The 23,511-nt window shown below is 46.1% G+C and overlaps 1 protein-coding gene across 4 annotated transcripts in view; it reads left to right on the plus strand.

Annotated features, from left to right (window-relative positions):
* Positions 1-23,511, plus strand: part of LOC119446839 (RNA-binding protein Musashi homolog Rbp6) — a 648,548-nt gene that overhangs the window by 196,606 nt on the left and 428,431 nt on the right. For all 4 annotated transcript variants that reach the window (XM_037711402.2, XM_049664456.1, XM_037711403.2 and 1 more), the window contains exon 4: positions 5,053-5,137. In XM_037711402.2, coding sequence (XP_037567330.1) covers positions 5,053-5,137 — 85 coding nt within the window. The remainder of the gene's footprint in view (positions 1-5,052; positions 5,138-23,511) is intronic.

The raw sequence follows: 23,511 nt of genomic DNA on the forward strand, positions 1-23,511 counted from the left end.
TTGCGATATACGCCTCTCACATTTTGTGCGTATATGCTTGCGGCAACATTGGACATATGTAGACCTGTTTCTAAACCGTGTGGACACACGGTTTAGAAACACGCACATACGCACACAGATACACATACACACACGCGCACACCGAAAGCTTTAAGGCCGTTTCACATGGCGCGATTTTCACACAGCGACACAGCGAATTCCGTCGCTCAGCGACCGCTGCGACGTCGCGGGCTCTCCGCGACGGGATTCCAACATGTTGGAATTTCCGTCGCTGAGTCGCAGCGATCGGCGCGATATGGGCGGAGCAACGTGGCGTAACAGCAAGCGCCGTCGAAATAGGCGCTTTCCTGTTTTACCGCGTGTTGGAATCTCAGCGGAGCAATGTCGCGCACCAGTTTCAATGTTTTAACAGGGCGTACGTACCCACCAGCGCCTGTGGCTCAGGAGCTTCGTCAACAATTTTTGTTTTCTCCAGCTCGCACAATTCATTTAAAAGGAGAAGCTGCATGCTATCCAGTCGGGAGCTGACGCCGCCTTCATCATACGGCACGTACCCTCATGATCGTCGCCGTTGTCAACGTCTTCATTGCTACAAATTGTGCCAGGCACTTGCACACTTAATAGTAGCTTCTTTTGGAGAAGCAAATACTCCTCCAGGAGAAGAGTTGTGGCTTCCATCGTACCGCAACAACACAACTAGAGTGTACAAAACAAGACCACCCCACCACGCCGCACGCTTATGCGGTTTGTGCAGCATTTTCACTCGCCGCAGCTGCGGACTAAGCGATCGCAAAGTCTCAACGCGTTTAAAGGCTGAAAAATTGTGTACTATTCTATTTTCAAAAAAAAATAATATGAAATTGTAATATTTGACTAGTTTCCATGTTGTTTTTACTTAACGATGCAGGCATGGATACTTTGTGAGCAGGGAGCAACCTTGGGCGTCGCTGCGACGGAAATCGCGCGGTCAAAGACGCATGTGAAAGCTGCCAGCGAAAATCGCTCTGCGACGTGCGCGACAGAACGATTTTTTTCGCCCCAATCGCGCCATGTGAAACGGCCTTTAGAAGTCTTATTTAGTAAACATCCAATTCTGTCCCACTTGCCAACCGTCAAGCCCAGTGGGCGACCCCAGCGATAAATGCGGTTCCCTTGCGTTCCAGCAAATGTCGGAGAGAGAGAGAATAAACCCACGGCCTCCTTAGTGCAGGTGTAGAGATATACAGTCCCTGGTTTCATTTACGCACGTGGGATGAAGATGTCAATAGAATTCGTACTAAAGCTGTGTGTTAGAGTTCCTGCGGTGCCGTGTATTGCTCATGCCAACAAAATTGTTATAGCTATGTATAATTTTTCCGAACTGTATGGCAACCTCGACATTTCTGTGATTTCTTTGCGGCGATGTCTTTGACATATTTGCACGTAAGCACACATAACGCACCGTATCGGCCAGCAACACATCTTTCGTAATGCGTCACATTTTCTTTCACCACTAGCTTTATATTAGTTACACAGGCCGGCCTGTGAGAAGGCCGGCCACAAACACAATGGCCCCACCCCTTAAGAGGCACCTCTCTTCTTTGGTGAGAAGGCAAACGAAGGGATGTGCACAAAATATGCCAGAAATGAGCCACTGTACGAGAATGAATTCGCCAGAGACACTTAAGACTGCTTACGTGTGGTAATTTGAAGGTATTATACGTTTGTAGACGTCATGAACTCTCTCATTTTATGTTCTCATGACGTGGCGCCACCTCCTGCGCATTGTCTGCGCCGTCACGTGCCCAATGACGCACGCACCAGGCTGCACCTTTAGGCAGCGCGAGATGGCTGCGACGTGACGTGTGCAATCACGCACGCGCTAAGCGTAGCTTTAGTAAGCCAGAACTGTAGAGCCGCCGTGACATCGTTACAATGGCACAGGAAATAACACATCAACGAGCTCTTTCTACAGTTTCTTACGTGACGCCTCGGCCAAATATTGCAAAGAAAAGTGCACCGATAAGAAACGGAAAGATGAAACTACTTCTTTTAGATATTCCCGTAGTGGTCCTTGCTCACATACCGAAGACACAACAAATTCCGGCAGCACTTTACCCAGTCTTAGTTGAGTCATAGTTCTTATAAACGTGTCATCTACATCTCGAAGAAAAACAAATCTACAGACGAGTTGTCTTGCATACAGATGCGCTAAACCAAGCCCACCTTCACGCACTCTTTTAAATAGATTTGTGCGGCTCGTTTCTTCCCATACATAGCTTCAAATAAAGACCGCGAACACTCTGTGCATTTTTGGTACACATTCAACCTGCTACAATTATACTGTGCAGGCCCAGAAAAAGATGTGTTGAAACGCGTTAAAAGAATGCTCGTCGCGCCAGGGGTTAAAACCTTTTTTTTTAAAGCTGCACACAGGAACCTTATCCGTTCAAATATGGTTAAAAGATAGGGGTTTATTTGTTCCGTGGGTTACTCATTGTTTATTATGCAAAAAACTAGAGACAACTGAACACGTGCTTTTAGACTGCTGGAATTGGGTGTTCTTCTGAGACATCTTACAGAGAACTCTGAAAAAAAAAAAAAAGGAGTTGCCAATAAATCCGCATGGAATCTGTTACCTCACGGTTGAAAACGACGATGGCGTGCCTTTTGATCTTGTCATGCCCCTGGGCCTGCACAGCATATGGCGAACTTGGACGGCTGCACACAATGCAGATATTGATGTTACAGCCGTACGCGAACATTTTTGCGAATCTGTGTCCCATTTTCTCGAAGTGCAGTAGGTGCGGACGCATCTACCGGAGTAGGTCCCTAGATTGGAACTTCTGCTGCACATGCCACAATAGTGATGACATGTAGTCAGCAAACTGCTGACGTTTCACCGATATATGATCTTGTTATTCTGTTCTCAGCTCGTAAGCTCTGTGAGATGCGAGGCATTAAATAAAAAAAGAGAAGCCACCGTGGCATCGGGAAAGCGTGCTCCTCTCCCACCCCGGAATCCCGGGTTCGATTCCCACCATACCGCAATTTACCACATTTTCTTTTCGAAGCCCTTAATTTAATTTGTTTACAGGAACCTCCCTGAGAAATGTGACGTCAGTCCGGGCTTTTCTTACCTGTTTTTACTCTTTGCGGCGGCGGCCATTTTTGGTACCATCTTTAGGTCATGCCGACAGATTTTCGCGTAATGGGAGATATAATGCTTTCGCATTAAAATATGTCTTGTGGGATTGTACAAGACGTGAGCCAATCCACGAACGTATCACGGACGGAATACCTTGAGACACCCCGCTATAGTGACTTTGGAGTGAACCTCGCCAGTGCAATCAGGAAGACTTCTTGCTTTCTGTGGGTGAAGCTCGGCCGAAATCGTCTCCAATGAAGACCGACCGGGCCGTCGCATCCGTGGGAACTTCCCCCGAACAACCAAGTCCCCCGGAAGGGGTACCAGCACACGGCTTTAATTCTTTGCGCAACTGGGGCTTCTCTTTAAGTGCGAAGCACTTTAGGGGCCCGGGCTGTCGGCGGCGTCCGTCGTGATCACGCTCACAAACAAGTACTCGAAAGCGCCGTTTCGCTTTTCTCTCGTCCGTTTGCAGAGGACTTCGACCCTAATTTTTTATTACCTTTCAGTGTCACGGTGTACATTTATCAAATAATGTAGACAAGCATTTTGCTGCCGAACAGGCTCCGCGAAAAATTTTCTTCGATATTCTATTCAATATTGGACCGTTCGTTTTTCTCAAATACTCTTATTCGATTCGATTTAAAAAAATTGCTTATCCGAAGTCATCTACAAATTCCTGCTGTTTTCTTTCTTCCTTCCTTTCTTTTTTTTTCCTTTTTTAAGCAAGACTTTATAAATCAAATCTGCATCTTGATCAGTCATATAAGTTTGGGTTTATAGGTGTTTAGTGTAATGAACAAACCTGACGTGTTTAAAAGTAACTGGCAGCTTAGGAAAAGGGAGACGAAAAAGAATACAATAACGAGGCCTTATCGGGAGCGCAGACAACGCCGAAAGTCTTCTCCGGGGCGTGCACGTATAAGCTGCGCCTCGAGAACCCGGATCGAAAGAAGACCGACCGGAGTCGAGGCGGGCCTAATGAACTTTGACGAGTCATTATCGATAACGTCCCCCGCCGTATTGGGTCGCTCTCCGTTGTCTCTTTCTGCGCAGATGGTTTCTGTTTGCTGCTTCGTCGCTCTTTGACCGTCTTCGCGTGCGAGAAAGGGAGAAAGATAATAATGAAAGCGGTGGGTCTTCGGTGGCCGGAAGAGGAAGACTAGCGATATGTGGTTGATTAATTGGACGCAGGTTCATTTGGCGCAGACGCCCTGGCCCATGGCGCGCAGGCGCAGATACTCGGCCTTGCCCACCGACTTGCTCACGAACGCACTGCCGTCTAAAGGCTCACAGCTCCGGTAATGACCCGCCGTACCTAACATGGATGCCTCCCGATGAAGTTGCAGCGAGAGGACGAACTAGCTCGGAGGATAGAACGAAGCAATGCTTCCACCAGAGACGGCGAAACGGAAACGAGCTTGAAAGTTTTTGCTGCTGTTGTTGTTCTTCTTTTATAATTTCTCCCTGGATAAAAATTGTCTCGGAAGAGGAACGGGAAGTTGTTAGTCATATGAAAATGCGTTAAGAAAGGTCTACAGTTAGTCGCGCGGGGCTCTAAACAGAAGAAGAAATACGTCGTCAAGTTATTTCCTGCTTTTGTTGCTGTAGGTCGTTTGTGCGCAATGATGCATTAGTTTTCTGTCAAATGTGATCGCCTGCACCCGAAATTCATGCCGGCTTTTATCTGCAGCGCTTATGTGTACGCGCACGCAACTTATGGATAGTTGCACAAGAGGGCGCACACAGTAATTCGAGGATATTTCGATCACAGGCGAGGCCGTTTGATCAGCAACATGCTCTTGTAATCTGCTCTTTTGCATGTTGGTAAGGTTGCCTAAATGAAGCGCGTCAACAAAGCGCTCCTTCATTTAAATGCGTGCCCCATCTGCGCTGTTGTCTCACGAATGCTTTTCTCCTCGCAGGGGCTTCGGGTTCGTCACCTTCTCGGACCCGGCCAGTGTAGACAAGGTCCTAGCCAGCGGCCCCCACGAGTTGGACGGCAAAAAGGTGAGCAGGGAACATTAGCAGTCTCGTCTTGTTTCATCCTCCGCAAATTGCGAGCGATCGATTGCATTGCGCATGAATCGTGAAATCTAATCATTATAAGTTGGAAGAAAAATAATTCGACGGGAGAAAGATATCGGGACATAACCATAGCAGCTTATGGGAACATTGCGTATGGGAACGAAAAAGCCCCTTTCTTAAAGAAAGATGGTTGAACGCGAAGCTTTCTCCCATGCAAACTGAACCAAAGTGACAGTCCAAAGCCAAAGACCACGCAACGAACCCAAGAAATGATAAGCGTCCTGATGCGATACGTATGCGATTTAATTGCTTGTCTATAGATTGTATTTCTTTTAACGTTGAAGTTGAATGAAGACACGTTTCGATAAGTTGCATAGCTTTTGCTTTAAATCATGTAGCCGCTGATTACACGCACACACGCACACTTTCACGGACGACTCTACACTTGCACAGTATTGCCTTGTGATCGCTGTGGTAGACGGTCAGAGGCTCTGCCGTTGCCGATGCACGGGATCGTGATGCGCAGATGTTCTCGTTTGAGTGCCCGGATAACGGCTCCGGCCTTTGACTCAAGGTCACTTGAAGGTGTGGGGTCTCACATGTGCTCTTGGGACAAAGGAACGACAACACAGTAGTGCAAACAATCAAAAGGGCATTTATTGCACCTTTCATACACTAATGCACACTAGCCGAATTACAACCAATAGAACATTCACACGGGCGCGCGACACATCAAGGAAGTCCGACTCACCGCGACCCGATAGCGAGCGAATACATTCGACCCATGCTATGACACCATCGCCTAGTCGTTCACGTGTACAGTCACGCGAACTGTGGCGCGCTCGAACGATCCGTGTTCGTCCATACCGGTGTCCTGCTCTTAGCCTCGCGCGACGGTCGCGCGAAGCGTTCGTGCGTGTTGGCCGCCGATCCCAAGCCAAAGAGAGAGCGCCTTCGACCTCGAGCGTACTAGACAATGGTCATATTCTAGTACACTCTACTTCGACCTTTTTCTCCCAAATCACCCCGCCGTTCGGTGGCGTTAGCATCGCGACACTCGCGCCATCTCTCGCAATGCGCCGCAACTCCGCCGCCGTAAAGCTACGCGGCGAAGCCGTATTACGGGAGCCATGCGGGGAAAACAACATCAGGGTACGCGTGAGAGTCGCGCATCCCCACAAAGGTCGCCGACAACGGGAGCTAAAACCACTTCATGCTTAATACACACACACTGTTGTAACGCGGGTGCGACGCGGTGCCAGCGAGCTCGGCGGTGCACGGGATGACGTCATCCTGCCATCTCGTGGGGTGCATGCGTCGTTGATAGCAGCACAACATTACGATGGCGGCGCATACGCGCCTCGAGCGTCCGTATATCGCAATGGTACGCAGAGGCAAAGCTCAGTGTGCTACCAAGGTCTCTGTGCTCTTTATTTATTTACCAGAGTACCCACAACGCCTTCAATAGGCATTACAGCTAGACAACGCTGTTATTTCTCTATGGGGGTGGTTCCGTGGCTACGGCGTTGCGCTGCTGTGCTCTGTGTGAAAGGAACGGTTCTCGCATAAAAGTGATAGCTTTTGTTTTTGATTCGTTTAGAACCGGTTTACCTTTAATGCACCAGTGGTGAAAACAGGAAATTTCATCTTGAAAGATAGCGCATTAGTACTTCCAAGTCCTTCCAAGTCCTTCCAAGTACTTCCAAGTCTTCAGCGTGCAATGAAAATCACTTGTGCTGTATTAAGCATGAAATGCTTTTAGCTCCCGTTGTCGGCGACCTTCAAGTGACCTTTAGCCAAAGGCCAGAGTGTTATCCGCGCACATTTGCGAGAACAAAACGAGATCATCCGAGCAACCAGTGAAAAGTTAAGAAAACGCGGTCACTGGCCCCCAACCCTTCTTACAGGACAGCTTTACATACACTAGATACTTCCCAAACAAGTTACAAAGAATTTCTTCCTAATGCTTGTTCACGATATCACTCAACCTGTAACTTCTAGCACGCTTTATTTGTCATTTCCAATAGCGACGTTCAAATGGCAGAGGTTCCCTGTGCTGTTTTTGAGGCCAGCGGTCCGCGGGTCGTGAGCGGTCCGCGATAAGGAGAACAAGTTGCGACAGAAACTGAGGGCGCTGCACTGTTGGAAGAAGACAAGCGGTTGAAGGCGGCCGCACCACAGACAGTAAAATTTCATGCTTACATGTACTCTCGATTACGGGAGAGCCAGCATTTTTTTTTTTTTTATGATGATGTGTCTTTCAAACATGGCACGTACCTACATTGGAGGATGGGCTAAGATTCGAGTGGTGCACGGTTAGCAACTTCATAAAAATGAACTTGAAAGAAAAAAAAATAAGACTACGTAAGAAAGAGTATTGCGTAATTTAGAAGTGAGACCAGATAAACGGACAATTATATTTTAAAATAAATAAACGATTCATTGAACAATCTAGAATGTACGGAATTTAGAGAAATTATCATTATGAACCTGCGAAGCAATCCTGGGCATGCATTGCCTTAGACGCAACTTGTTCAATATGCGCGAGAAAGAAGGAAGCTTTTTCTTTTTGATGTATGATGCTTAGATGATGTTGGCGCCGGCTGCTCTTTTTCACTTAAATATGCGAAAATAATGAAGGCAACAGACATGAAAAAAAGTCAGATAAGCCCACACTGAAACTGAAAGTCAACTCACATATATGTAAGTCAAACGGACATGGACGAGGCAGACAAGACGTGCGTAAGTCAAACACTGTCTAAATGTCACATGAACTAGAAAAAAAAAGAACAAGCAAAGAACACAGAAACTCAAAGTTCATACACCTTGCACTAAATTTATTTATTTATTTATTTATTTATTTATTTATTTATTTATTTATTTATTTATTTATTTATTTATTTATTTATTTATTTTAGTTTTCCTCAGGGCCTAGGGGCATTAAAGAGGAGAGTGGTTGCAGTTTAAGTAAATAAATAAAATACAGAGGAAATAAATACAAAATAAATTAGAAGCATAGTTTGATTAGGAATACATTTACAACGTTCCTGCTAATACAATGTTAGCTAATGCATCATGAGAATGTTCATTGTTACTGATCGTTACAATATGGGCGTTAAGGTGGTTCTACTATTGGGAAATGAGAGGTGGGAATGCCTGAAAGGATGACTTAGTAATAAATGCGTCAATGCCTACGTTATAAACTGGAAAACCGCGCGCTGAAACGTAGTGTGGTGGAGGAATGAGATGGTTGTGTAGTGCTGGATGGATAATTAATGGGAAAATGATACATCCACCCAATAGTAGCAATTGCTACAAAGGGAACCCATACGGGTTTGACAAGTGTGACAAGTTTGACACGGCAGGTGTTTGACGTAATAGTCTGACTATTACGTCAAACACTTGGCTTTGCTTCGAGTTGTTGATAAATAAAAAGTTGTTGATAAAAGACTCGATGGAGGGCCCCGCCACCAAGTCGAAGGCCAGTCGCCCTCAAGAAAGTGCCTTCACCGCCTTGTGGGCCAACGAGCGCTGAGTCTTCGAGTAGCGCTTAACGGCCGGTCGTCCAGTCGTCGCAGTGCGATGTTTGCCTTTGCGTCTGAAATCAGCGACAGCTGCACAATGAACGTTCGGTGATTTGTTTGCTGCCGCAGACGTCGCACGCAGCACTATCGGTCATTCCAATCAGTGTAGTGACGGCTACTCCCAACCACAGCCGTTATAGAAGCGATGCCTCACGTCGATGAAGCTCGGGTGGGGGTCGGAGCTTTAGCGAAGGGTTCAGTTCATGTAACCTGGTGTTCCACTCTGTTAAAGAGAGCTTGCGTGCCAGGCGACGAAGCTGTCTTGCAGTGTCTGTCCTGGAAAGAAGAATGTCACTCTCGGGCAGCTTTGTCGGCGTGATCATTTCCGCTTATCTCGCAATGGTCACTGGAAAATTGTTTCATTTTTGTTTGACGTCTTGGTGAAGTTTGACAATTGCGTGCGTTAGCTGTTCATAAGAGCCACGTCGGAGAACTGACTGCAAACAGTGTAAAGCCGGTCTCGAGCCAGAAAATGCGGCCCATATAGGAGGACTCTCTGCGTCAATAAATTGAAGGGCACTGCGCAGAGCCGTGAGTTCTGCAGCCGTGGACATCGTGACATGTCAAGTTTTCTAATCGCAGTGTTACTCCTCTTGTCGGGGTAAACACAGTACCGCCAGAACTGATCGATGTAGTCGATCCAACAGTATAGATGTGTACGTGGCTACTGTAATTCTCACGTAAGCTGAGTTGCCTTAGTGCATACGCTGGTAGCTCTGACTTTTTCTCAAGTCCTGAGGTGCACTTCAGGACGGCATAAACACCATGGAGGAGACACTGCCCTGGCCGCAGGTGCGTACCCCGATGTAAGCGAGGCACGATGTGCCCTGATCGTCGCACTGTGTGACGTGCGCGGCCTTTCTACGATGAGGCTGGCGAGCTGGTGGGTCCGGGAAAAGTGCCAGGCGTGTGCATGCATTGTGTAGACGGCGTCGCGATTGAATAGTCCTGAGCAATGGCAATAGTTTCAACCGTTGGCGCATTGCGTGCTATTCCTAAGAACTTGGGCCTGAATGCTCTGAATTATGCGCAAGTTAGTTTTGCGGGTGTTGGATATAACAGGGAGGTTGTACCGGAGGAATCCAACAATCACTCTGTACAGCTGTAACATGGATTGTTACAGACATCTCAAGGATTAAACCTCGGGAATGCACTCTCGATTATAGGATAGTGTAATGAAAACCGAATGTGTTAGTGGAAACAAAATGATTACACTTTTACTGACATTTAATGACATGCGCAGTCTGAAGCCATACTTCAAGCATGCACGTGCATATTTGCAAATTCTGGTAAAAATTCGGGCGTCACTGGCAGACGCAAGAGGCGCAGTATCGTCTGCACAAACATACACGTGTACATCCTGGCTAATAGGAATAAAACTCAACAATATGCTGAGTGCTGATTATGACGAGTATATGCTTTGGGTGGCCATCGATCGCATCCTTTCTTTCCCTTTTGTGTAGTTCCGCTCTTCATGCGCGCATGCGCATTGCAAGGTTGCATCTGTGTTGGAGTGTAGCTGGGTGCCGTTGCGAGTTTGCGCCCGCCCCGTTTTCTTGCTTCTCCTCGTCTCGTTTTGTGCTGCCGCACTCGTCATGAATCGCTACGCCAACTAGCGCGGTTGGCGCTTCCATTGCTCGGCAAAATAAATGGAATTGACCGACGCGCTCACAAAATGTACTTTTTTTGCTTAGAACTCTCTCGGACTCACTTAGGGCATACTCTCACACCATGCTTAGTTGTCTCTGGATGAATTTTTTTTTTCTGCGGCAGACTTGACTTTGTTGCGAATATTTGCTCCTGTATGTTTTGTCTTCCGGCAGCGAGCTCGTGCCTCAAGTAGCAAGGCCGTTATCGCGAACATTTTCTCTCGGCGCTTTGTTGCGTCTCTATCGCGTGCACTCGGAGAATGGTGGTTATTGCATCTGAGATTTTAGTGCACGCCTTCTTCTCGTATTTATCCCGCCTTTCTTTCTTTCTTGCGTGGTTAGGCGTACAAGAGGCTTCGTTCAAAAATAAAGGGCTTTACTCGAAATGGCAGCAACCAGTGTGTACAGAATGTTTAACTTGAAAGGTTTGCGTAATTGTAGTCGCATCTCGAGGAGGTCCACCAGTGTTATACGTCAGACCTCCGTATTTTCCCGAAGCAACAACGATTCAGAGTCATTGATGTGCAGCGCGTATGACCAAGTCGCATAAGTGAGACAACTTCGAAATTTCGCGATGGTCGGCAGTGTCTGAATATCTGGGCTGATCGACACCACTGTAACTTGAATTTGTGCACTGTGGTGACGCTAATGACCTTGCAAAATGAGCTCGCATCACCGCACCGTGCGTCTCGCTGAAGATATCAGTGCGCGGTCTCTGCCATCTCCACGGTGTGCGCTGCTCGGTGACAGTCCTCGACACTCTGCGCGATACAGCGAGAGCTATACATCTTCGTCTGCAAGGACAGCTCAGAAGACGGGGGGCGGGGGAGAGACCGTCGCTGAGTGAGAAAAAGAAGTGCAGGCTGCCCGGTGTGGAAAGCACACGGAGAAACGGGATGGAAACTGCTGTAGAGGAAGGGGAAATAAGAAGAGGTTTGGGAATCGGATGAAGTGACGCGTTCAAACGCTGCTGACTGCGCAGCTTGCCTGGCGCGCTTTCTTGGGCGTTCGCCTGCTTGCTTGACAAGATCAAAACCCGAAGATCGAGAGGCGGAAGCACGCCGATGGCACAGAAGGTTGGAGCGGTGGTTAGATGCAACGCGGCAACCTCAGCGTGGAATCGAAGCGGGGAGGACGTGAAAGATACGAGAGTAAAAGACAATAGAGAGAAATAGAAACGAAAGGACTGCGCCTTGCCTCGGCGTCTTCCCGTGCCAGCGTCTGCCATCGCGACGGGAGGATCGATCCCCTTTACTCCATTTCACGCACGGCCTGAGGGCTTCCTCCTCTCCCACTTTCCGCTTTCTCTGTTCTTTTTTTTTATTTTTGTGTGTGATCTTTTTTTTTCTGCCTTTGCCTGGGCCGACTTGGAAACGCATCTTTCTTGAGCAGCGCACTAAAGGAGGAGAATGGCGTAAATTTAAACGCCAGTGTTTTAACATACACAAACGAAGTGTATACCTTGTTCCTAGCAACGCAGCGTCCTAACGTATCCTCCGCCGGGGCACCAGCATTGCATTTTTTTTTTCATCCCGGCCCCCATTTGAAGCTGTGCTCATTCGTCCTCTGAAAGGGCGCACGTTCATGTCTTCGGGATCCTTTAACTGCCTAAAAAAAAAAAAAAAAAAAAAAAAAAAAAAAAAAAAAAAAAAAGCAGCGGCACTAAAATCTTCCTGTTTTGCACGCTCGAATAGCCCGCTAACTTCGGCAAGCAAGAAAAATGGCAAGCCGTGGAAGAGCGAGCGCACGAACTTGAAGATCTGCTACACTTTTTGTTTGCAGCTAATCGCGATTTTACAAATAAATTTGGCTTTATACACGGTGTAAATATTTCATCCAGCTACTTGAGGCTTCGTGCGAATTTCTTTTTGCAATGTGATAGAGTCCTCCATTATATTGAATACTTGGTAAAACGCTCACTTTTCCTTAGTTAAATTAGTGAAACTGAACCTCATTCTTTAATAAACAAAAACGCAGTGTCAATAACACACTACACAACCGCTGACGACGCTTTAGAATGTTATGTTTGATATGTACAGAATTTATTACTGCGATAGCAATTATATGGACACTCCAAAGCAGATTTCTGCCGTCGGTGTCGCCGTCGTCGTCGCCGTCGCCGTGAGGTTCCGTATGACGTCAATAGAGATGAAATCGTCGCCGCGCGGTAGGTAAGTGGTTCTTGAGGGAAAGGGAAAGGTTGGCGCTATCGCGCGCCGCCGAACGCTGTATGTGCGAGTGAAAGGGCGTGAGGGACGCGCGCTTTCACGGGGAGTGAACGCACGGCGGAGAACAAACGCGCGTTGTGCGCCGTGCTCCCTTAAGGGCTGCAGAAGTAGGCGTCTCTTTCCTCCTTTACAATCACCTATATGTAGAGCAAACGCGCCTTCTTCCGACGCGTGAAAGGCCGTGGGGGGAGTGGGGAGGGGGAGGGGGAGGGAGGGGGGGAGGGAAGGGAAGGGAGGTGACGTTTAGCTGCGGCACCAAGTGCCTATTTATATCAGAGGCTCCGGCAACAGTCACCAACGCCGCACGCATTTTGAGCGAACGCGGGCAAAACACCGACGGCGTCGACAACAGTTCTGCGTGTTGCCGGTGCTGCTGCATGTCCAAGTTTATACAGCTGATAAAGCTACTATCATTACTCCGTATAGCTCTCTACAAATTTGCTATCGCAATTGATGCTTCGCCTTTCAGGTGAAACTGCGACAACTTTTTACCATAAAAACAGCGTATTCAGCATAACGCTTTAAATGAAACATTTCTTTAAAATACATGTTAACTACCATGAGTTGTTTTAGACCAACTAATTCATTGCGCTTGTAAAAAGTAATACCGCTTGTTAAAACCCTAATTCGTGCTTGGTCATGGCCTCTACGACATGTATATTCAGATGTGGGATTGAGGATCAACGAACCAAAGTTCGTATCGGCCTGACCCACGGACTCCTGGCCGCCGCCTGAGGAGGAAGGAGCGACTCTCCCTCGCCCCTTCTCCCTAACCCCATCCGGGCAAATAAAATACTTATCTGTCTTTCTATCGGGAAGATCCTAAAGCTATCATAGGCCGGTTCCCATAAACAGTTGTAATTTATAGAACTTCAGTTTGCAAACAGTTCGGACGTGGTGTATGCATTACACGGCAGGCGCTTTGCGCAACTAAAGGCCTTCCTTTTTTTGACAGCTAAGCTGTTTAAGCCAGCCATAATTTGTGATGCGTAGCAAGAAACTACCAAGAAAGAAAATAAAATAAATTTACCTTATGTACCTTATGTATGTCTTGAGGCACGCTATACGTACCAGGTTTATGACGGACAGGTGTCGCTTAATGCGACGCACTGTTGACGATTTTTCAACTAAACCATTATTAGATGGCACGCAATGACTCTAATTTTATAGCAATTTGTTGTGCTGTTCATTCAAAGTTGCTTCCTTGTTTCAATGAATATAAAATAGTATTTTAGCTTGGGAAAGCATGCTCTTAGTGATCATTATATTTAAGTGGCCCTTCCTTGTATTACGCACTCAAAAAAAAAAAAAAAAAGACGGAGGTGCAATGTTTTATTTGTTTTATTTACAGATACTGCAGGCCCTTCTCGGGACCATGCAGGAGTGGATACATAAAATACAAACAAGAGAAGTGAATTTAAATGAATTACTTGGCCTAGTTGCAAAGAAATAATACACACAAAAGTGGAAAAACATAGCAATACATGGCACATAAATGAATACTCGTACAAGGAAATATCATCAACTCAGAGTATACTCCACTATTAGACTCGAATTTCAACAAAAACTGATAATACTAAAACATTGAACAAATCGTTCCAACGAGACGGAGTTCACTGCCTCCTAAGATAACGTATTCCAATAATAAATTGTGCGAAAAAATGAACAGAACAATAATGTGGCTGACTGGTTGTCTAATACTTTTACTGTGATGCGTTCTCACTGATCGTTTGAAAGGATCCTGAAGATATCGTTCCCGTGATAGCTTAATGTCCTCGTGATAAAGTTGGTATACAAATATTAATCTAGATATGATTCTGCGCTGCTCAAGTTTTTGTAGGTTGGCCCTATTACATAAGTTACTGACACTGGAGTGACGCGAGTAAACAGAATATATAAAGCGCAAAACTAAATTCTACACTAATTCGATTTTATTAATCAAGTATTGTTAGGAAGGGGTCCAAACAACAGATGCGTACTCCAATTTTGGTCGTACTAGTGCTTTGCATGCATTTAGTTTTAGTGCAGGAGGAGTATTACGCAGTGTCCTTTTCAAAAAGGACAATTTCTGTAGTGCACCCCGACAGACATTTTCAACATGCGGTTCCCAACTGAAGTTACTCGTAAGTGTGATGCCTAAATATTTAACTTTATGAGTTCTCGGGATGGTAACGTTACCTAAAGCGTAAGTAAAGTCAAGGGGCAACTTTTTCTTGGTAAACGTAATGGAAGCTGTTTTACAAGTGTTTATTCTTAAGCCCCATCTTGCACACTATGCATCAATGCAGTCTAAAGAATTGTTGGGCATCTCGGTTATTTATGGCTGTGTGTACAACACAGTCGTCCGCAAATCTGGATTGGTGGTTCAACGCAAAGATGAATATCATTAATATATACCAAAAAAAAAAGGAGAGGAGTGAGCTCCGAGGACCACCCGAGTACACATCCAAATCTTTGGAGACACTCCCATTTATGGTAATACACTGCTTTCTATGTCTTAAGTAAAATTCAATCCATGCCACAACTTTCCGTTCAATGTCAATTGCTTGTAGTTTTGTTAATAAATCTTGATGAGGAACAACAGCAAACGCTTTTGAAAAAAAAAAGCGTCTGTTTGGCCTTTTATATTAAGCGTACTACTTAATTCACCAGTTATTGCAGCTAGTTGCGTTACGGTAGATAAACCAGATCTAAAGCCATGCTGTTGGATATAAAGTAAGTTATTATTTTCTAATAATGGCCTTAAAGATAATGTGTTCGAATAATTTACGACAGGTACTATTTGGAAATTATTGTAAGAAGACTACAGGTATTGGCCAACTGGACGTACAAAAGCAGTTACACCCTGGTTACGTGTTCAAACTCTACCAACACGCAAAATTAACAGAACAAAAGGGAAAATAACAAGCAATTTCAACATTACTATTGCGATACAGTTAGAATGTCACTAAACTGTCACACAACAGAAGAAGAACGGTCACTAGTTCCTTACATATTTCGTTGTTGAGAGTTTGCAATATCACTTTTAAGGATGATATAATGCGTTACCGAATTCCTGTATACGACGTCCTTATATATATATATATATATATATATATATATATATATATATATATATGCCATCAAGCTGGCTTTTCTGCAATGTACAATTGCAAAAATGTGGTGCTAGACATACTGGTAGAATAGTGACTCAAGTGCCACACAGAGATTTGTGCCGGCGTTTGTGTGGCCGCCTGCATGCTACTCTGAAAAGGGGGAGGGGGGGAAGAGGAATTGAAACGCCTCAAGAGAGAGAAGGGAAGAAATGAAAAGAAAAGGAAAAATGTTTGTGAAAATGTTGACTTGGTGTTTACATGCACAATTAAGCTTGATGCAACACCTTCACAATGAAGGCGGTAAAGCTTTTTGATTTTTGCGTTGTTCCTACTTTTCTGCGTCCCTCGCTGCCTAATATAAAATGTTCATGAAAGTAAGAACAACGCACAAGCAGCACGATAATCAACACCTTGGTATTGCGCTAGCCGCCATATTTGTGTCAATGGTGCACTGCAGCTAAGCCAACTTGGTACAGCTTACAACACGTCTATCAAAGACAGCTGATTAAGAGCATTGATAAACCAAAAAAGGCGTATAAGCGCGGCGATCTTAATTAAATTCCTCCAATACATAGTTGGTGGAAGCAAAATCACTATTTATTGCAGATTAGAAGATATGCGTTACAGATAGATACATTTAAGTGAGAAATCAGTTTGATAGATATGAGTTTCTGGCTACTCTATTTGACTTCTGCTTTAGCTAAACTGTTGTGAATCGTGAAAATTACTCAAAACAAAAGAAAAAAGAAACAAAAGATGGATTACGTGATGCGACGCTTGAGCACCAGTTGGTCAAAAAGAAAACAAGAACTTCAATACAGTTGGATAAAAGACAGGGCTGTTTGATTTTGCCATGCTAGGGTAGTGTGGCATAACGAAGGCAAGATTTAGTTGGTGCGGACAACACAGAAGTACGCCACTGTTACCAAGGTACCGTGCATAGCGTGTAATGACTCTTGATTTCCTACATAGTTTACATGCAAAAAGCTGCAAATGGCAGGAGGCTGGGCACGGTGGGAACTAAGTACAATGTCGTGCAGTTTAATAATAAGGGTGATAATGCGGGCGTTCCCGGTTCATGTCCATGGCGTTGTTCGCTTCACACAGCCGCTTTGAAGAAGGTGTAACGGGGAGAAACGGGAAATAGGGAGTCTGTGGTGGAGGAAAATATGGGGTGGTTCTTAACATGTAAACAAGGTGGGAAATTGGAAAGATATGAGCTGTCCCAAGGCGGTAAGGGGGGGGGGGGGGGGGGGAGGCCGAGAGCAAGGAACGAACGAGGGGAACATGAAAAAGGCGCGAGGAGGTGACAACGACAGACCACAGACGGAAAGGAAAGTTGTGAAACAGGGAAAATATGTTGAAGGAAGAGTAAAAGCAAAAAGCATCTCATATCGACCTCTCGAGAACAACATGGAGCGAGTGAACGTGGCGGAGCGGAAGCGCATTTCAAAGTGGGCCCTTAGCGATATGATTGATGCTGACGGATAACTGTCCGTCTCGGTCGGTGGTCGTGGGCGCGAATCGAGTGGGGGAGCCGACGTGTCACCCCTTCCGTCTTTTCCTCGGCCGATAGTTTCCTTTTTATGCTTACTTACCAGAATCCCCTGCGAAATACTTCTCGGTATTTCATTTTTCGACTGCACTATCTTAAGTTACTTTTTTAGGAACCCTCCTCGCTCCTTTGTGTTGTCTCCGCCCCTCTACATCTTTGACGTCGTGGCTGCGGTCCTTGATTTTGCATCGCTGCGGTGTCCTTTTTATGCCGCTATGCCTACTTGGCGGATCGCAGTTCGACGGCGCATGACACACGCAGTTATGCCTCGTTCCCTCTCAGAAACTGAGATCAATTTTTGGCAAGTCCTACGCTCATCAGTCGCGCTCGGCTCTGGCACTCGCGCGCGGTTCATGCTTTGGCCCTTTTATAGCGGTCGACGATTGTCGTGCGTTGCTTTGCGACGAAGCCGCATGCCCTACAGAAAATGCTCCCGTAGATTGAAGAGAAGCGTATAACTCATTGGCGAAATTATTACTGCAGCCGTTCTCACATCTGGTTTCGTTCCAAACACTCGATGGTAAAAGTTCGGGACAGCACAGGGACACGTTCAAAAGGCCGAGGGGCTGCACTGTTGTGTCAAAATGCAAGAATGCACTGTACTTATATTAGGTGCTCGGTACACCTGTGATGTCCAAACACAGTCCGACATCAAAGAAAGCTGGAATAAATTATTGAGTTTTATTTCTGGCCAAGGGGTGTGCATCTGGACAAATAAATCCATGAAATAATATTTAATGTTTAGCTTAATTAATAAGGTAATTATTGTTGAACTATCCTCAACAACAAGTAACGGTATCATGTTACAGCAAGCATACCAAATGTATGATTTCATTTGGTTTTACTGATGAAAGCATATAGAACACTTACAGTTAATGCAACAGTCAGCGCAAAACGAAAGCAGGCAATACAGTTGCCACAACGAGTGACTATATTATATAGTTAGTGCGAAGCCATATATGCGTGCGTGCGTGCGTGCGTGCGTGCGTGCGTGCGTGCGTGCGTGCGCGCGCGCGTGTGTGTGTGTGTGTGTGTGTGTGTGTGCGTGTGCGTGTGCGTGTGCGTGTGCGTGTGCGTGTGCGTGTGTGTGTGTGTGTGTGTGTGTGTGTGTGTGAACGACCAGCAGGGAAACCGAGGGGCCCGATTTGTATTAGTCATATCATAAGAAGCCAACGCACAATGACACCAAGGAGAACACAGGGTGAATTATCCGTAGTTCTCGATTGCATTAAAGAAATGATAAATAAATGGAAATGATAGTGGATGAAAAGAGAACTGGCCGTAGGTAGGATACGGACCCACGTCTTCCCATCTGCGGCCAGTTGTTTGTTTATCCACCTTCATTTACATTTATTTATCATTTCGTTAATGCAATCGAGAACTGTGATTAATTTCCCCTCTGCTGTTCTTGGTGTCATTGTTTGTTAGCTTAGGATATGCCTATATATATATATATATATATATATATATATATATATATATATATATGTGGGGGTATATATGACAGTGCCTTATGACTACGTATGACTACTTAGATTTATGATTATGACTACAGAACGCTTACAGTTACATTCGGCATAAAACGGAAGTCGGCCACTACAGTCGGCGCTGTAGTGGCCGACTGCTGCTGGCCGAGTTTTTACTGCTGGACCTACCGATGTGACCTGTTTTTCTGGTACAGTGTCTGATAACACCTTGCGTATATATCTGCGTGTTCTTGACCAATAAATTCAGTTCTGCTCTCGTGTTTGTCCTTCTTTCGCTAACACTTAGTTTATTTCCCCACTTCGTTGCTTCGCGCTGCAAATTATGCGACGAACTTGAATCGTGCGAAATCGTGCCATCACGCCGAAACGCGATCTGCCAGCTGTAAGCGCCGAAGCGCGACGTCACGCGTCCCTGTATTCCTGTTGGCTCCTAAGCACTTCGCATCTACCGATGGCGGAAGGTGTTGACAGCGATATCCAGCGCTGCGCTCCAACTTCCCGGGTCGTGCGACATAAGTGACGCATTGCACTTATCCAAAGCCCCTTGACGAACTTTACCTTACTGGCTATTTACGCCGCTAGTAGTAGTCGCTAAGACTCCAGAAAGGCAAATATATAGACTGTTGCTCGAAGGCAATCGACAACTAAATTAGCGTGTGTAATGTGTTAAGCTGTGTCTTTGGATGAATTAATTAGAAGCCGATTGCGGCCGTGAGGCGTTCTTAATGTGAAGTGATTCCTCTTTTCAATGAGACACCAATGCAGTATAAATTCCGTATAAATCCGCTTCGGAAGAGCGTCGTATCCACCAAACAGCTAAACTGAGCGCAACTTATCATCTATGGTGACAGACAAATGTGTAATTTATTTGCTCAGGTTAATGAGTTCTTTCTCCTCTTTCAAAGACCTCGTTCAACGGCACTGCAATAAAGCTGCGCTCCTATACACTCCGGGGAGCGGGCCTCTTTGGATCAGCGCCTAATGGCGCCAAACCACGCGAGCTCCATTGTTTATTCACGCCGAACATCTGCCGGGACGGTCGCCGCCTTGCAAGCGCTCCCTTCGTGGCGAGAACACCGGGCGTGGTGCGTTCATGTGCGTGCACCCGTCGCGTTTCCTTGAGTGGCCGCTCGGCCACGGAGGGCGCTGTGATGTGACGGTAACATCTACGAAGGAGACGATGTGTTGCGGTACATCAGGGACGTTACTAGGGATAACGTAGCTCAGACTCAATTGAACAGATCCAGCAGCAACACAAGCCTGCGAGATCAAAATTTAGCATAGAAAGCTTTTGCTGGAAAAAAGCGGAAGAAAATGTCTCTAATAACATGGCCACAGGACCCGATGAAAGCCCAGTACAGTTAATCAATTACCTCCGCCCAAAGAGCAAGGCACTGCTCACTAATGTCATAGAGCAAGTGATTAGAACGAAGAAAATTCCGGTTGAATGGCGGGAAAGCAAGATGAACCCATCTACATACAAATGCAAATGTGATAAGGATAGGACGAGCTCGTCACTTCCATGCATCCCTTTATGGGATGCATGTTTAAGCTTATCGCGAAGTAGACATAGCTTTCTAAAAGCAGAAGAGGCGGCAGTAGCAATGTGACTATTCCAATTTAGGTTGTTAGTGATTGTAATTCCAAGACACTAGGACTCGCTCATTTGGGATATATACGGGATAAGTTGTTTAAGTCCACATGAGGGCATTTTTTCCTTACTCCGGGAATGGATACGTTCACCACAGATCTTCAGACAGTCCACGCTGGTACGGCCGCTGCTTTTGCCGCAGTAAATCCTGAGGAAAGGACGCTCTCATGACGCGAAAGAGATTCCGAGAAAGTCTGAACGTAGAACGCGAATCGTCGATGGAGGGTGACGTTCATGGTGGGTCAATAGTCGAAGATGACGAGATACATGTTGGCCTAAGCAGCCTGAATTCCTGGTGCGTTTGTTAGCGTACAAAGAGTACTTTCAATCCTCTCGGGAGCCGCAAGGGTTAAAATTCCATGTCGGCGTCTTCAGGCAGTTTTTACTACATACGTACAATCCGGAACGGGTGCCTTTGTGTCGCTGTTTATTTCGGACCGTTAATAATTCAAATTAGGCTTCTTGAAACGTTCGTACAGGTGTGTACATTAATGTATGAGCTCATCTTATTTGGGCTAGTTGATGAAACATAGTTATTAGCGGATGTCGTCGAAGTATGGTTTGCAGCATGTGGGCGATATTGAAGTCCTAATGAAATAGTTGACAGTGGCGCTTGTCCTGTCAATACATCCTCTTTGTGTGTTAATTTGATCAGCGTTTCTAATAGTTGCATCAGTGCATGTGTCCTTTGTCTCAAGGCGTGCGCTGCCACAAACGCGTGCTGCCAGAAAGTACGCCGATCCGAGACAGTCACAATGGAGAGCCGCCCGTGTGTTCACATATAGGCTAGGCAGGCCTTCTTTGCCCCATATCGAGAAGATAACGAATGAAATTGCGCTGCCGAGGTGGGACGAATGGTAGGGGAAGCCTGGGCCCTGAAGCGGGTTTGAAACGCGTTCGGCATGAAGCCATGTACCACCATGATGACGTATCGTTTCCGTGGAGTTTGCGGGACCCCTCGCGAAAGATTCCGGTCACAAAACCTTCGCCAGTGCGAGCAACGTATGACAGAGAAGCTGTATGAAAGAGTTGTCACGCCTTTTACAAGTCCTATAGGTATTTGTATTGCCACTACTCGAAACCAAAGACTTTGCAAACACTTTACTTTACGATAAGCATCATGCGACTACCGGTAAGAAAACGGGCGGCCACGAAAGAACTCGTTTCACATGTTGGCTGGCACATGTCAAACGAGTCACATGTCAAATACTCAAAATGCATAACCTAAAGGAAGACAGAACACAGTCAAAATCCAATAGACACCCTACTACACGGGGGGAAAAAAAGTAAACGCGATGATCTCGCAGGAGAGTTTGATGAAAAGTAGTAATACTGACACCACTACTGCTGCGAGACGTTGCAAATAAAAAGGAACAGTCCACGTTAAATGCGTATTTGAACGCAAGGACATGGCCTGCGCTGAAATAAAAACACATTTGGTTCTTTCGAGCAATTTACACCGCGGGCCATGTCGATCATTTCAGCTTGCTTTACTGGATTACGGAACCCTCGTGTGTTTAAAGAAATAAAGTTGAGGGCGTCAACCATGCGATATTAAAAATACGTGCCCGGACTGACCTGCTCGTGCTGTTCAAGTCGGTGCCTCGACAACCAGTCCAGTGGACAGGCACTGTACACATCACAAAGCATAATTCGACCCTCCGGAAGGAGCTTCTTTCGCATCGGCTATCCACCTCCGAGCCTGACGTGTGGTTACGGTCGTGCCAATTTGGGCCTGGTGGTACCCCATAGTAAAGGTCCTGAATAGCGCAAGAGTGCGAGAAGAATACGGGAAAGAAAGAGCGCTCTTTCATCACCCGGGACTTGCATTTCTACGTCGAACGCATGTAGGCTAGGCAAGAGTCCGGCGCTGAGGAGTGTGTCGTTAGCGGTGCAGCAGCGGCATCCATGTCGTCGCCGCCGACTGCGACTTCGGTAGCTGGGTGCCCATCCGGGCGCAAGCGCGTGTACGGCGGAGCATTCTTCGCCTCATTCTTGGCACTTCGCTGTCGGTAGGTATAGGTGGGTCTCGCCTGGCTTTAATATAATAATAATAATAATAATAATAATAATAATAATAATAATAATAATAATAATAATAATAATAATAATAATAATAATAATAATAATAATAATAATAATAATAATAATAATAATAATGTGTGACCGGTGGTGGAAACACAGCATCCCGGTGCTCCAACTACTAGACCACAATCGCACGCACACTTCCCTCGTTCCAAAGGTAGCCATCTCTGTGAAACACTCGGTGCGTGCGCCACGTGCCACTTCCGCGTCGTCTTGTGACAACTCGCGCTTCGAGGGGCCGTGTTAGATTGCACTACCTCTGGGACCGGCCCACTCTCCCCAACACTTTCCTCGTAGCAGGTTACGCTACGTACAAACTGCTGCAATGTTCTACCAACGTTATGATCGCTCAAGTTAATCATGTTTTAAAATTTCTTCACCGGAGTACAAATGCCACCGTCGTTTTAAAATACACCACATGACATAGTCATAGAGAGAGAGAGAGAGAGAGAGCCAGTTAGAGAGGAAATGCAGGGAGGTTAACCAGAAGTGAGTTTCCGGTTTGCTACCCTACACTGGAGTGGGAGATAAACGGGTTGGAGAGATTGCAAAGAGAGAGAGAGAGAGAGAGAGCGAAAAAAAAACGAAAAAACACAGGCATAGGTAACAGAAGAGGCGTTCCGATCACAGACGTTCATACAGGCCAGTGGACTTCAGGAAGCGCAGGAGCGCTTGCACGGCCTTCTGATGCGATGTTGAGTCGCGTCGATGTTGCGGAATTCTTTCTTCCGACAAAGGCTGGCCGTCCAACTGGTTCAGCACGACGGTACCTACGTAGCTGCTGATGACGTCACAATCCATGTTTCTCCCGCTTACCATCGTCCACTATACCCATCTAGAGCCCAACAATCCTCGTGTCGTAAGCTCGCGTCAAACAGCCGGCGTAGATTGTATGCATTTGCTGCCATACGATCGCCTTCGACGTCGTGCTGCTGCTGTCGTCACTTGCACGTACGCTTGACACCCGCACACAACTACTCAATTTATACAAACAGATTGTTCATCCCGCAGCGGTTCGCGGA

The sequence above is a fragment of the Dermacentor silvarum genome, chromosome 3, assembly GCF_013339745.2.
Source record: "Dermacentor silvarum isolate Dsil-2018 chromosome 3, BIME_Dsil_1.4, whole genome shotgun sequence".
Classification (NCBI taxonomy): Eukaryota; Metazoa; Arthropoda; class Arachnida; order Ixodida; family Ixodidae; genus Dermacentor; species Dermacentor silvarum.